A 16265-nucleotide genomic window follows, 5' to 3' on the forward strand; every position below is an offset into this window, starting at 1 on the left:
TGGCACATACATAGCCTAGCTGGAGAAGAAACTCATAATATTAGAGTCCCAGTGTGCCCCTTCTCAGCCAGATGGAAGTACCATGGAGGAGGCAGAGAGGGACACGGTCTAAATTCAAAGGACCAGGTCAAGTTAAATACCTGCCAACTGGTGAAAAGAATATCAATAAGAATAAGTACATAACAATCAGACACACAGAAAACAACCCTGGATCAAAGAACAGGACGTATGTTTCTGGTGCTAATGTAGAGCTTGTCCATGAAATTACTCTGAATTCAAATTGCTAAAAATGCATTTTTTAGGACTGTGCCCTTTTACACCCTTATATGAAATGGGACATTATACTTTTAACATGTAATTAAAAAGTATTATTCCTCCAACTGCTATTTTCAAGCTACCCATCTTAAATGGGTCTTCTGTGTAAAAGACAAGTTTGAGGACAAAATAGCTCTTTCTTTAAGCTGAGGTAATACATTTTTCATGGTCATGATGAACACTACCATATCCTCATTTTAAAACACCCTTTAGGAACAAGTTCATAATTTTCATGGCAATTTTAGATATTTCCATGGTGGGACAACCGTGTCCAAACATGCTTACTGGACTGGCAACTTTTCCCCAGTATGCTGATACCATGAAATTATCAATTGAACCTACAGTGGCTCTGCACCATACTGTAGTCATGAAAACCAGGACAGGTGAAAACATGATAGTGGAAAGGCGTGGAATTGAATGAATTCACAGCAGAGGTTAGAAGCAAATAGACCAGTTGTGCCCAGCAGGAGGTGTAATCAGAAGTGAAACAGAACAGCATATCATTAATTAACAATTTATCATTCCTCTGTGTCATTTTTGTCTTTTTTTTAAAGGGGAGACAATCACTTAATTATAGTGATTATTATGTACAGGGTATGCAGCTGAGATTTTAAAGAACATAAAACCTTTTTGCTTGTGAAAAGGGCTTTGATGCTGTGCTTAACCTTCCTTTAACCTTATCTTCATTTTCTTGTCTTTCAGTCTCTAGTGAGTTCTGATAAATCAATATAAATCAAAGGGGGAAAGAAAGAAACAACAAACTCTCTATTGCTTCCTGGTTATCAACAGATCTAAAGGTCAATCAAGAAAGAAAAAAAATCTATATTTAATACTACTTATTAAAATTAAACAATTGTAGCTCAAAAACTCATTAGAATTATATACTTGCAATATATTTAATTATAAGGAGGTTTGGCACCTTAGCTTCTAACTCAATGTATAAATACCACTGAAAGTAACATATCTTCCAGGTCTGACTTAATTCAGCCCATGGTTATTTCACATTACTAGGCTCTTGTGGCTGGCACTTTTTTGACAGCGGTGATAGTGTAAAATTTTTCCCAATAATGGGCTTCAGCACATTCCAAAGGAGAAAGAGTCTGTAGGAAACTAGCTGACCTTTCTTTGCTCTTTACTACAGCCCCTCCAAGTTTTGGTATACCTAGACCAGTGCCTGCAATTTGAACGGATTTGCTGTAGTCATGCATATTTTGGCTTCTTCCAGATAGAAATACCAAGGCAAACCATTTATTTTTGTAAGGCTTTAGATGATAATTTCAGGGTGAGCCTCAAGTCATGTCCCAGATGTGCACATCCTTTGAGTTAGTACTATTCAAAAGTTATATAAGGATTTGGCCTCCTGTCTAGATAGAAGTACATTCATCTTTGTTTCCCTATGCAGGCCTTCTTTTGGACTGAAATTTACTCATTTCTAGTCTAGAAGATGATTCTTTCATGTCATGGATAGTCTTCACTATGCTATTTCCATTATCAGTAGTTTTAAAAGCAGTTTTTGTTAACTTTAAGAAGAAAGTGGAATTGAACAGTTTGAAAACAGAAACATTTCTCAAGGGGAAAGAATGAATGAAAAGAAAAAGTTGTCACTTTGTATTTCCAGCCCAGCAGCATAAAGCATTGACTCTCCAGAACAAGCTGACGGCTCTCAGTTGTTTGCAAAGGGAAAAGCTCTATGTTTTGGACATAAAGCACTTTATTCTAAACGAGTAGCATGTTGACATATGAATGCAAACAGAAATACATATATTGACTTTACTAAATAAAAAGGCAATGAATAAAGCCCATAATAATATTTTTTTGTGTGGGAGGAACCATTTTCCCACGTACTGTACATAAGCAGCACGAAACTGTGAACACCTCCACAAGTTCATTAGATACAAAGGTGTTAAAAACTAAGTAATATATATTTATTTGCTGAATTGTTTCTATTCAGCTTTTAAAGAAGACTGCATTCTTTTAAAAAATATTTTTGGAGAGTACAGAACTACTTGCTTTCCTTTTTGAAGAAATAAGAAAGTTGAATGGATGGGGAATATAGGCAAAACCAAACTTTGAAGGTCCTGATTGCTTTCACTGGTAAAAGGGCTCACAAATGACATCTGCTATCCTTGGTTAGTAGGTTTATTCACTAAAGTTAAGATTTTCAGACATACATAGTAGTGGATTGACTTTATTCCTTTTGAAGTCAAGAACTAAATCTTCCCAGAAAGTAGGATAAACTCTAAAATCCCGAACCTCCTATGTACTTAGTAACTAATTTCTAATAAATAAGATAATAAAGTTCTTCCTTGTTAAGAAGCAGCTGTATTTCAGATCACATTGATTCATATTTGGGAGTATCAAGGTACCTAAACTGACTTTAAAAAGAATAATAATAATAAAAAGAATTTGTAAACTGTTTTTTTTTTTTTAATCAGTGATACACAGGAACATAAACAGTGTTGAGGATTCTGGATCATCAGAGCTTTTGAAAATCCCAAAGGGTTGTTTCCTAAAGTGCAACTGACTGACAGTCGGACAATGCCAGTCTCCTTCCCTGAGGTTTTTTCAACTATCCCAAGACAATTGCTTTAGACTAATACATTCAGTGATAATTCTCCTCCTCTGTTTACATTTTTTGAAAACCTTGCTGCCTTTCATTTTCCTCCTGCCCTGGAATACACACTGGTGGTGCCCAGGGACTTCTCAGTCTCTACATTTTCATGCACTAGCCTGCTCAAATGGAGATTGTTTAGTTAGTAGAACATAGATGGCTGAATTATGTCTTACAGTACTAGGAACTAGTTATATCGTGTTCCCAACTGGAGTTTACTTTAGAGCAGAGTAGCAATAACTACCTTTAATGAACAACTCTTAAAAATAATGAAAAATATTTGCAGGTGGATGGAACAAGGAATGTATACTGGCAAAATATTGGAAAAATTTAATAATGATGAACTGTTTGTCTTGGTTCTGGGGTGTTGTTTTTTGTTTGTTTGTTTTGCTTTGTTTTGTTTTTCAAATATTGTTGATTTTTTTAGGAGAGAGGGAAAACCAAAAATCCTTTTTACATTTGTAAGTGTTTCTTTCAGCTGAAATATAAAATAAGAATCCTTTAATAGTACCAATGGCTATTAAAAATCTTAAGTTACTTTTTGCAAATTAACCTTGGTGTTTTGCCCAAGTTCCAGCTTGGGTAATTACATTTCACTTATCTAAGATTTACCTTCTAGTTATAGAGTCGAGAACAAACTCTTCTTCCGCCCTTTGCAAAATCTCTGTTAAGTGTTTCTGGTGAGTAACAGAGGTTATTTTCCCCTCCTGTATTTAACCATACAAATTATTCTTACTTCTCAGCCTTCTTTTATCTTCCTGAGAGTTATATTGTGTTACTAATTATAACATTGCATTTTAATGAATGCTGGATGGTTGTTTTGCACCGTTGCCCTCTTGAACCTAAGGTAAACCATGGTTGCTTGCGAGGGCAAATACTTCTGGCACATGAGGGACCAGGAGTAGCTGAGCTATCATTCAGCTCAGGACAAAGGAAGAAGCAGTCCATCCACGGTCTTCTCGATGTGAGGTATTTGTGGTCAAGAGGCTCCTCTGGCCATCATAGACCTACTCACTGTAACAGGTGCTACCTGCTTTGGAGAGCAGTTAGACCAAACCTCTCCATGCAGTCATTGCTTGGCCAGTTCATTCCCTGATCCTCACCTATTTTGGGGGAAGAAATTATTTTGCCTTGATTCATCACTTCATCATAAAATTTATGCTTTTTTGGCAAAGCTAAGAGTAAGTCACTGAGAACCAGTGGTGAATCTGGTGTACGCTTTCTGAAATATCAGGGGAACCTCTGAAGTGAAGGACAGAAGTAAATGCAACATTATGATCAGTAACACAATGTGACTGTGAGGTAGCTATGAGGAGGCAGAGAAAAAAGGGTATTCATGTTCAGTATGCAGGAATGTTAACTTCAGCTTCACTCAGTTTTCTGTAAATCATTGAATTAGAAATTAGTCACTGGCTTTGAATGTTGAATGTATGCCATTTTCTATAGTGCTAATACACCCATGGCCCTAATGGAAGCCTGATTCAGAACAAAATATCATGCTCAGTCTACTGTTTATTAGGAGGAAAAATACATGGAGTGAAAATTATAGTGATAGGGAGTGGGATCAAGAAAGCAAAGAGGTTTTAAAGACATGAAATCGAAGCCAAGGGAAATAAGATAATCATATTTGTGACAGGCTGAGGGAAAAAAAAAGGAATGTGAAAAGCTAGTTGCTGTTGACTTTGTGCAGCTACATATTGGGTATACCTTGTAATACTGGCTTGTCATCATTCTCTTTCTTTATTGTATATTAAAGTAAATAGTAAAGCCATTCCCTTGAGAGTAGCTCTGCCACAAATTCAAGTTGCTCCAGGCACTAATTTAACTAATTTATACACTGGCCTTTTAGACACACATTTTTTTCCTTTCTGTTTGTACAGGGTACAAGTTGGAGCAAGATGAGGATGTCTTTCTTGTTTCTCCTGTTAAAAAGAGTGTGTCCCCAGGGTAGCCCATCACCTGTGATCATTAGGGGTTTGAAGATCAGGATATGAGGCACACTCAAGACTAAATTTTTGTTGCTATTTTGAATAACTTCATTTTTAAATGTAATGTAAACATAATTAGGGTGGCTGGTAGGCAATATCGTAGACTAGCAATATGGACAGAGGCCTGGAGAAGACAGTGTATCTGGTTATGTGTCATTTCCCAAAGACTTCTGCGAAAAGAGAATCTGCAATCTTCTGAAACTATTGTTGTCCCTTGGATTTGAAGTTGTAATAAATTGCCAGAAAGTTACATGTTAAGGATAAAGTGGCTACACCTGGGCAGAGCTGTTACTGAAAGAAGAATCTAATTTGTTTTGCTCTTAATTTCTTCTTACAAAACATCTTTTTGCCTTTTTTGTAAAGGAGTAGGAAGAACAATGAATAAAATTAATTCAGTTAGATAACTTAAATCAATTAGATAAATTCAGTCAATTGCATTAGTTCAACTAGATTAACACAGTCCAGGTGCTCTGTACTTACATTTTCCATGCGATTAAGTATTACTAATTAAAAAATAATTTACTGAACTCTTTCTGTTCAGGCCAGGAGTTTAATTGTACTCACTGTCAAATAGATCTCTTCAGCTGAAACATCATCTTAAGGCCTAAATCTGTAAATGCTTGTGTACCTCCAGCTCACATGCAGATACAATTGGGTGACAGACCTTCCTTGGTAGCGAAACTGGTGTAAGAAGTTTACTTATTCCTGCTCTCACTTTGCTCTCAGCTTTGCTGGTGCAACTGTCAGCGAGGCCAGGCTGTTAACTGGGCGATTAAAACACCTCCAGAGTCACATAGCTCTGGGGAGAAACACTTTGCAGAATCAAGATCTTATAAACGTATAAAGCGGCTCTTGTGATACTTGATTCTTGGTTTACACACACCTTGTTTCTCAAGTCACCTGGGTCAACAACCAAAAACTCCTCCACCAGCACACACAGAACCGGGAGGGGGGGAAATAATGCAGAAAAATGGGTGGTTGAAATGGCAAGGACCAGCAGGAGGAAGAGACCTCCCGCAAAGCCTGAGATGCCTTTGCAGAACTGCTTCTCTGCTCTTTAGACTGAAGACGAAAGGCCCGTCACACCAGGAGAGAGGCTGGAGCAGAGTAACACAGCCTGATCTGCTCCCTCTATAACAACCAGTGCAGCTAAGAAAGGTGATGTTGACAGTAGCAGGCAGCTCACTTCTGAGAGGAATGGAGGCACCCATTTGATGACCTGACATGCTCTCTAGAGAGGTGTGCTGCTTACCAGGGGCTCATATCAGGGGTGTCACCAAGAGACTACCAAGCCTCGTACAGTCCACTATTATCGGCTGCTGTTGTTTCACGTGGGCACCAGTGGTACAGCCAGGAGCAGCCTGAGGAGTACCAAGAAGGATTCCAGAGCCCTGGGAGCAGCTCTAAGGGACTCTGGAGCACAGGCAGGTTTTTCATCGACCCTCCTGGTTAAAGGGAAGTGGTTTGACAGGGCCAGTTGAATCTGGCCAGTTGAATCACTTTCAGAAACCCAGTCTACTGGGGGTGATGGGGTCCATCTGTCAGAGAAGAGGAAGAGCATCTTTGATCATAGGCTTTGCCAGACTGATGAAGAGGGCTTTAAATTTGCCAGGAGAGGGGAACCTCAGTCCATCCCACTCCTACCAGTTTGATGTCAGTGCCAGCAACAGATGCCCAAAGCCTGGAGAAGGATCGCAGGTCAGCAGGAGAGTACCTGGGGAGCGGCACAAAGGAATTCCAGACACTCCAGCCAGTAAGTCAGCTTCACCAGGGACCCAGCTTAAATGCCTCTGTGGAAATGTATGTTGCATGGGGAATAAACAACAGGAGTTAGAGTCATGTACACACCTGCAGGGCTATGATCTTATTGGCATATAAGGGATACAGGCTTTTTAGGAAGGACGGGGGGGGAAGACAAGGAGGGTATGTCACCCACTATGTCAATGACCAGCTGGAGTGCGTGGAGTTCCACCTGGGGGTGGGTGAAGAGCCAACTGAGAACTTATGGGTCAGGATTAAAAGGACAGTGGGGGTCTGCTACAGATCACCCAGCCAGGAAGACTGAGCACATGGGGCCCTTTATAGACAGGTAGGAGCAGCCTCATGTTCACAAGCCCTGGTCCTCATGGGGGACTTCAACCACCCCAACATCTGTTGGAGGGACAACACATCAGGGCATAAGCAGTCTGAGAGGTTCCTGGAATTCATTGTTGATAACTTCCTTCTCCAGGTGATAGAGGAGCAAACGAGGAGACTTGGACCTTGTTTTCACCAACAAGGAGGGGCTGGTGGGGAATGTGAAGCTCAAGGGCAGACTTGGCTGAAATGGTGGAGTTCAAGAGGGCAACAAGGAGGGTGCACAAAAAGCTTACTATGCTGGACTTCAGGAGAGCAGACTTTGGTCTCTTCAGGGGTCTGCTTGAAAGAGTAAGATGGGATAAAGCCCTGGAGGGAAAAGGGGCCCAAGAAAGCTGGTTAATATTCAAGGATCATCCCCTCCAAGCTCAGGAGCAATGCATCCCAACAAAGAGGAAGTCAGGCGAAAAAGCCAGGAGGCCTGCATGGATGAACAGGGAGCTCCTGGACAAACTCAAAGTCAAAAAGGAAGCCTACTGAGCGTGGAAGCAAGGACAGGTAGCCTGGGAGGAATACAGAGAAATTTTCTGAGCAGCCAGGGATCAGGTTAGGAAAGCTAAAGCCCTGAATTAAATCCGGCCAAGGGCATCAAAGGCAACAAGAAAAGCTTCTATAGGTACATTGGTGATAAAAGGAAGACCAGGAAAAATGTGGGCCCTCTCTGGAAGGAAATGGGAGACCTGGTTACCCAGCATATGGAGAAGGCTGAGGTACTCAGTGACATTTTTGCCTCAGTCTTCACCCACGAGTGCTCAAGCCACACTGCCCAAGTTGCAGAAGGCAAAGGCAGGGACTGAGAGAATGAAGAATCACCTGCTGTAGAAGATCAGGTCTGAGACTGTCTAAGGAGCCTGAAGGGGCACAAGCCCATGGGACCTGATGAGATGCACCCAGGGGTCCAGAGAAAACTGGTGGATGAGGTTGTTAAGCTATTATCTATCATATCTGAGAAGTAATGGCAGTCCAGTGAAGTTCCCACTGGCTGGAAAAGGGGAAACATAACCCCCATTTGTAAAAAGGGAAAAAAGACAGACCCGGGGAACTACAGCCCACCTCTGCCCAGCAAGATCATGGAGCTGATCCTCCTGGAAACTATGCTAAGGCACATGGAAAATAAGGAGGTGACTGGTGAGAGCCAACATAGTTTCACTAAGGGCAAATCACACCTGACAAATTTGGTGGCTTTCTACGATGGGGTTACAGCATTGCTGGGTAAGGGAAGAGCAACTGGTGTCATCTACCTGGATTTATGCAAAGCATTTTACATTGTCCTGCACAACATCCTTGTCTCTAAATTGGAGAGACATGGATTTGATGGATGGAGCACTCAGTGGATAAAGAATTGGCTGGATGGTGTCACTCTATGTCAATGGTGGCAGTCAACGGCTCGATATCCAAGTGGAGACCAGTGACAAGTGGTGTTCTTCAGGGGTCGGTATTGGGACCAGTGCTGTTTAACATCTTTGCTGGCAACATGGACAGTGGGAATGAGTGCACCCTCAGCATATTTGCTGATGACACCAAGCTGTGTGGTGTGGTCGACACACTGGAGGGAAGGGATGCCATCCAGAGGGACCTGGACAGGCTTGAGAGGTGGGCCCAAGTGAACCTCAAGAAGTTCAAGGCCAAGTGCAAGGTCCTGCACATGTGTCAGGGCAATCCCAAGCACGAATACAGGCTGGGTGGAGAATGGATTGAGAGCAGCCCTGAGGAGAAGGACTTGGGCGTGTTGGTTGATGAGAAGCTCAACATGACCTGGCAATGTGCACTCATAGCCCAGAAAGCCTGCCATATCCTGGGTTGCATCACAAGAAGCATGACCAGCAGGTCAAGGGAAGTGAACCTCCCCCTGTATTCAACTCTCATGAGACCCCACCTGGAGTATTGCATCCAGCTCTGGGACCCCCAATACAAGGACATGGACCTGTTGGAGCGAGTCCAGAGGAGTGCCATGAACATGACCAGAGGGCTGAAGCACCTTTCCTATGAAGGCAGGCTGAAAGAGTTGGGGTTGTTCAGGCTGGAGGAAAGAAGGCTCCAGGGAGACCTTATAGCAGCCTTCTAGTATCAGAAGGGGGCCTACAAGAAAGCTGGAGAGGGACCCTTTACAAGGGCACGTAGTGATAGGACAAGGGGTAATGGCTTTAAACTGAAAGAGGGTAGATTTAGACTAGATATAAGGAAGGCATTTTTGAAGATGAGGGTGGTGAGGCACTGGAGCACTGGATGCCCCATCACTGGAAGTGTTCAAGGCCAGGTTGGATGGGGCTTTGAGTAACCTGGCCTAGTGGAAGGTGTCCCTGCCCATGGCAGGGGGTTGGAACTAGATGATCTTTAAGGTCCCTTCCAACCCAAACCATTCCGTGATTCTATGATCACTGTGCTCCTTATTCAATGTATATTCAACTTCAAACTCTATTTAAAATGAAACCAGAATGACTTTAGCCTGGAAATAAAATTCATAAAACAAAGCCCTATCATAGGTGCTGCAAGGAGAAAAAAAGGAGAAAACTGGCAATTATTTACAGTGAATGCATGTCTCATTGAACTTGTATTGTGGCACCTACCTACTAAAAGAGAAGCTGTCAGCAGTTTAGGATCATAAGGGCTTTTCCCTCGGCCATTTTCAAAATGTGAATCTTCCATTCTAAAAATGTTGTCCTGTGGGGTGGAAAAAAAAGAAAGGAAAAGCAACATTATTTTATGAAAGAACACTAAAAGTAAGTTGAACTAAAGACAGTGCAGTATATATGATTCCTACTGGGTTTTGTGGCCTCAGGGAAGTCAAATTACACTAGGTGAGTATCTGGCAAAAGTGCCCACCTTCTAATCAATATTGTGCCGAAGGCTAGTGAAAAGCACAAATACACATGCACAGCTTGTGTCTCATCTATTCTGCTTCAGATATAATTTGCATAGTTTTATTGAATTGTTTCTGCTTTCACTAAGAATGTCTGAGTAATAGTAAGTGAAGATGCTAGAATTTGAATCTTTAGTGTGAAAAAAGACCAAACCTATTTTTCACTGAATATACTTTTCTGAAATATCCTGCAAGTGTAGATTAGTGCATAATACAATGTTAAATTCTGCTTTTCCTAATTTGAGTTTTTAGTGACTTAATGTTTCATGCATCCTCAAATTCAATTTTAGCTGCATCAGGAGAGTTTTTTTTATTATTTTTTAATACTGTGCAACAAAACTTTTAAAATATGCAGGCTGAATACAAAGAATATGGGAATATAAACCAAAATGAAAAAGGGCCTCAGTCAACACTAACTCAAAACAAGCTCAGTAAATCCAAAGCAATGGGCTTTCTGGTACATTTAATTACTTTAATTTTAACTGAGGGACCAAATCTGCCAATCAATTTGCAGAGCGTGTTTATCTTACATTTTGCACTGAGGGTAATACCAGAAGAATAGATGCTTTTTGCACAGTAGACTTCTACACTGACAGAAGACTTGTGGAGGTCACACTGAAAACCAAAATTTCCATTTCCCACCTACACTGTGGTTAATTTGCACTGACACCTAACTAAGTCAAGAGGCCCCAAAGCTGGGCCAACCCCTGCCCCAACAGTTTCTCTGGTTACTTAGGCCTTTGCATCTAGTTCTTCAATGCTTATGCCTAAAAATTCTCTGTGAGGTAGATCAGTTCCTTTAATCAATATTTTCAGGACCAAGTAGCTTAGGCTGTAATAGGAACTACAGCTTGATACATCCTCCTTTTTTTCTTACTGACTAATCAGAGATCAGTCATCTGTTTTAAGAAAAAAAACCAAAATAAATATCAGAATATATGTCTAAAATATATGTGTTGATAGTAGAAAGAAACTAAGATGATGTTACATTATTTCCCCCTATTATTTCATAACAGATCAGCTCTTTACCTTGATTCTCAAGCACTTACTGCTTCCACGGACTACCTCAAGCTCCCCTTTCTTATTCTCATCATCCCTTTCCAAACAGAGAATCATAGAGCTGCTGGCTGGAAGGGCTCTCTAGATATCTTTAAGTCCAGAGGGACTTGAAAAAAGATTGTCAACACAGGGTATGGTCAGTTTTGGTTTTGTCTTGCCGAGTCATGAAAACCTTCAGGAATGGAAATTTTATAACTTTTTTGGACAACTTCCATTGCTGCCTTAGTGAAGAATATTTTTCTTAAACTGAACCTTCCAAGGAACAATTTATGACTTTTTGCCCTTATTATATCATCTTTAACAATGGCAAAGCTGTGAATAGATGGCAAAAAGCATCCATTGTAACTACCCTTCAAGTAGTTATAGGCTGTTCTTAAACTGCCCATTCAGCTTCATTTCTCCACACTAAGTCAGGGGCTTGAACTTCATAAAAGCTTAACTAGCATGTAAACTCCAGAGTCTCACATTGTCCTGTGCCTGCAAGTAAAAGTCTCTAAATTGCACACAATATTTTCACCCTCAAAAGCAACGCCCCAGTGCTCAGTACTGGAGACTTGGCACTCCACAATGCTGTGGAGGATGCAAAAAAACTATCAGCAACTCAAGTTTTATTCAGCAATTGCTTTGGTAATGTTTTTTTTAATGTGAAAATCATTCAGGCAAATAGCTGATGTCTTGTCTTTCTCATGAGCAGTGAATTCAAGTATTTGGAAGCAGCGCTCTCCGTGGCACCCTGCCTTCCCCACCTTGCCCATCCGTAGTGAATCCAGGCCTCAGCCAATCCAGTGACCAACCATATTTCCAAATGGTATTATTTTAAACATATTGAGTCCAAGTTTCTGTAAGTGGGTCACAGGCTATAGCTTTTATTACAAGCTTGTTTATTTGCATCATGCAAATATATATCTGTTTGTGTGTATTACATGTTTTCAAAGGAACATCAGAAGGACTTCACATCTCACTCCATTTACTGGAGAAAAAGGTGAAGGGGAAATGGACTGTTAGCAGAATGGTCTATCCGGAAGGGCTTACTGCACTGCAAGATAAAAAGTTTGGAAACAACTTTGTGAAGTTTGATTCCAGAATTCCAGATCAGTCTCCTAAGGCATGTTTTTGTAGATGTAGCCTTCCTGACTGCCTGATTATGCTTATACAGTTACCCGTATCTGTAATATCATGCAGAGTATTAAATTTCTTTCTTTCCCTTTGTCTTTCTTGCTGTTTCTTAATAGTCCAGACACATTCCTTGCTTCTCTCCAATTTTCTGACTTTGCTCCTTCTAACCAAAAATGAATAAATAATGAAAACTGTTTTTGAAATGCTGATGTAGGGTCTCTATCTAGATCTTACACAATAAATAAAAGTGGTAAATTGAGGAGAGTGCTAGACTTCAACTACAATAATAGAAAATGGCACTAATGCTACAAGCCATATTTGAAAAATGTTATTATCAATATACTTTTTCTTGGGATTTCTTCTTAGTAGATGATAATTGCTCAAACTGCACACCAATGGATATTTGATAAGGCTATAAAGTCAGTGGCATGACAGTTAAAGCAGAATGTATTCCCAAGATAATCCATGTGTCATTACAAGACAAATAGGAAACAGATGTAGAAAGTGATTTGGTGTAGGAAGAATCTGATTTTTTACTGTATTCTTCTGGTTTATGTCACTGTAACTCTACTGATATTGGTGTGTAGCAGGCAAGAAAGAGTGGAGAACTGGGTCAGCGTAAGTCAGAGATGATCTACCCTTCTCTTTGTGTTTGTGGAATAAAACATTTGAAATAAGAGGCGTGACAGGGAAATCCCACGGTGTTTTCGTATTTCAGTTAAAATGCAATGTACAGACATGTACTATAAGTTTCCAAATATATGGGCAAGTAATAATGACAATAAATACATCACTGTTAAGTGCCAAATAAATGTATCAAGGTTAGTCTGAGGCCCCAAGGAGTTTTGATAAACATGCTACAGGAAGTCTAACATGTCACAAACGGGACAGCTTGCCCAAATAACTTTTTGGGTGTTACAATCAAACTATCTTTATCTACAAACCAACAATAAATACAGGCAACAAAGGAAATAACTCTTTTCTATGTACTTCCCCTCCCCCATTTTAAAAGCCTAGAAAGCAATATCACTAATGATAGGTACTTGATCATACTAGGCTCTGGTCTGTGGCATTTGCACCCAAATTCTGCCCTGACATGCCATAGCAGCGAGAAAAGTTGAGAAGTTGCTGTCAATATCTGACGGTAAAATTTCATCTCTTCAGTTTTTAAAAAAGGTGTGCTTGACTGTTTTACAGAGAATTAGCCTCTGCGTGAAACTGGAAGCTCAGGCTATGCTCCTGGTGTTATAAGTCCTGTCCACCTAAATTACACCTGAAAACCTGTGTGGAGGCAGCAGAAGGAGGGAGAGTGGCTCGTTGGGTAATAACTTGGGACCAAAATCAGGCTGCCTGGAACTAGCAAAGACCAGGGCTTTGCTCGGAGGCTGAGGGGGACTTTGGACTGTGTGAGTCTGGCCTTCTCTTAAACAGTAGAGCCAAGTGCTTTTAGCTCAAAAGAATGCACGTTATTTGCTCTCAGAAAAAATTCTGGTCAGTTTATAATTTTGCTGTCTCTTGAGTTTTACAGTTAACTGAATGCAAAGAATGATACTGCAGTGAGCCAGCAAATACCTTAGCCATAAACAGCAATAAAAACTGTTTATTCACCAAATGCTCACTGTTTCAAAGTTTTGTGAGGGCTATTATATTATCAAAGACAGGAATTCGTGACAAAGCAAGCTTGCCAGGCTGGAGAAAATTCTCTAGAAATGCAAAAAGGAAAAAAAATATTTTCAAAGAAAAGACTTTGTAACTCAACGAGTCCAACTTATTGTCCAAAACCCTTCTTTAATTGCACTGGCAGCTCAAAAGGACATTACACTGTACTTCAAGCATCTTTACGGATCCTCATAGCTAAAAACATTGCTGTAGCATGTTTTATTTAGTTGGTGCTGGGTTATTAAACTCTAGGTTTACATCTCATTGATGCTTCTCTATAATCCATAATAAAACCACTGAAAATGAGAGATTGTTTAGGTCTTGAAATTCCACAAACTCATGACAACAACTGACTGCTGCTAAAGTTATGGTCATGTGACCGCTGGCTCATGGTATGGCATGACCTGTTTCGTCTTTGCGTGGAGGGAGGTTATGCTTCTGGCTCCTTAAAACATGTTTTCCTGTAGCACATAGCATGATGGATGGCAAGACTCAGCCAGAAAGAACTACAGTTCAGTCCTGGAAATGAACGTGAAAGTTATTGTGATTCCAGTTCTTTAGCCTGATGATCTGCCATTTCAAGGCTCTAGAGATTCACTTTCAAACAGCTGAAATATGGCTGAAATAATACCCCATATCATGATACTGAGTGGTGACAAGACATTGTTATTTGACAAGACTTATTTCATATCTTGTTATTGGGTAGCTCCAGTCAGCCAGTTACCAATACAATACGTTATATATACATATAAACATATATATACCAACTGTATACCCACAGATACATACATATGTGTATATACTCAGTATGATAACTTTTTAAACCATTTTTTGTATCTCTGACAGCACCTAGCCCATCCAGAACAGTTTCAACAAAACAAGGAAAAGGAAGATGAAAGCATACACTAGCTGTTTTTTGCTAAAAAATAAAAATATAAAAAAAAAATCTTCTTTCTGAGTTTAGTACTATTTCTGGCTTGTGAGAAAACGTGTGGTTACTGGGGGACAGCTAACCTACCAGAATGGACAGCAGTGAGTGCTGTATTTCAGGGTAATTATTTTCCTGAAACTTTTCTGGCAATTCATACAGAAACCATCCCAGAATTGCTGAGCGTAATGCAGCGAAACTGCTGCCGGTCAATAATGAATCAATGCAGTGCACGCAATTGATCTGAAGAGGCTGTGTTGATGGCGTGTGTACAGCTACTAAGAACGTGTTACTGGTTTAAATTATAAAGCATGGAAGACGTAGAGAGGTTTGACAGCAGTGATGCTCCCCAGCTGTTCTACTGCAACTGAAGGGACTCACATCCTTACTCTTGTAACCCCCAAACCATAAACAGAAAGGAACACATCTCCAGGGTATCTTCCAGGGGCTAGCTGATCTCCACAACATGCTGCCGAAAAATAACACGGGATGATCCAGAACCATTCAAGATGCCAAGACCCAACCTTTGTTTAATAAAAAAGGTAGAGTTGGACACAGCTGTGAGCATAATTGATGCTAACATTTCCCTTGTTGATCTCACAAACTCCTGTGCTACTGTGAAGCATTTTATAAGACAAATAGATTACGGGGGCTGGGGGTGTGTGTGGGGCGGGAGGCACACCAAAAAACCACTCCAAAACCCCAGAAAAAAGAATCCCAAAAAATGGCCAGAATGAAATGCCTGGAGTATGACCTTGTTGGAGGACTTTAAGGCTGATGGTAACATCTCTTAACCAAGTCAGAAGTTGCTGGCATTGAAATATTGTGTTCTCTGTATTGTTATTCAGTGTTGGTGATAAGACAAGGAAAGCACCATCTCCCACTCAGAGAGAAACTTTTGGACATGTTACGGTTTGGATTTATCCCCTCTGCATAGAGGCATTAACTGGGGTAGCTAAATTTGCTGCCCTAGTCACAGCAGAAATCATCAGGTTCCTCTGAATGATGAGTCAGACCAGCTCAGAACTGCATTTCCCAAGGGCAAGATCTCTCTTCATTGACCGCAGAGGAAGCTTCATATAATTTAGGTCTGAGCTAAGAGTCTTTCTGAAATGAACACTGCTGAGGCAGCCGATTGGAGACACCTGACTTTGAAAACAGATGGTGATGGTTTCGTTGTTCTGGGTTTATCTTTTTCCTTTTTTTCTTCCCCCCCCAGTACAGTAATTTCAGTGAATTTTTGATTTTCCTTCTTGCCCAATGCAACTTTCTGTGCACACATTTTATGACTATATCAAGGATATTTCACAGAGCCTTTTAAGTACGTTTCACTCTATGAGAAGTGATTTATTTATGAATTGTGTTACTTTTCAAGAATAATTTTAAGTGGAACAACTGTGCAGGATATGGCTATGTTGTTATTGTTATTATATTTCCTATTTCACACTTAATCTATTGAGTCATGAAAACTGTTAAATGTAGGGACTTTGGTTTCGGGTTTGGGAATCATGCTGTTATGGAACTTTTAATAAGAAACTTTTATTAAAATCATCCCCATGGAATGCTTTATTTTTAAAAAAGTGCAAGTGCAAA

The 16265-nt window shown here is 40.3% G+C and overlaps 1 protein-coding gene across 3 annotated transcripts in view; it reads right to left on the reverse strand.

The window, feature by feature from the left end:
- The window catches only part of SEMA3A (semaphorin 3A), a 339746-nt gene that overhangs the window by 63459 nt on the left and 260022 nt on the right, over positions 1-16265 (reverse strand). For all 3 annotated transcript variants that reach the window (XM_075081518.1, XM_075081516.1, XM_075081519.1), the window contains one exon: positions 9618-9711. In XM_075081518.1, the coding sequence (XP_074937619.1) occupies positions 9618-9711 (94 nt within the window). The remainder of the gene's footprint in view (positions 1-9617; positions 9712-16265) is intronic.

The sequence above is a fragment of the Phalacrocorax aristotelis genome, chromosome 1 (genome assembly GCF_949628215.1).
Source record: "Phalacrocorax aristotelis chromosome 1, bGulAri2.1, whole genome shotgun sequence".
NCBI lineage: Eukaryota > Metazoa > Chordata > Aves > Suliformes > Phalacrocoracidae > Phalacrocorax > Phalacrocorax aristotelis.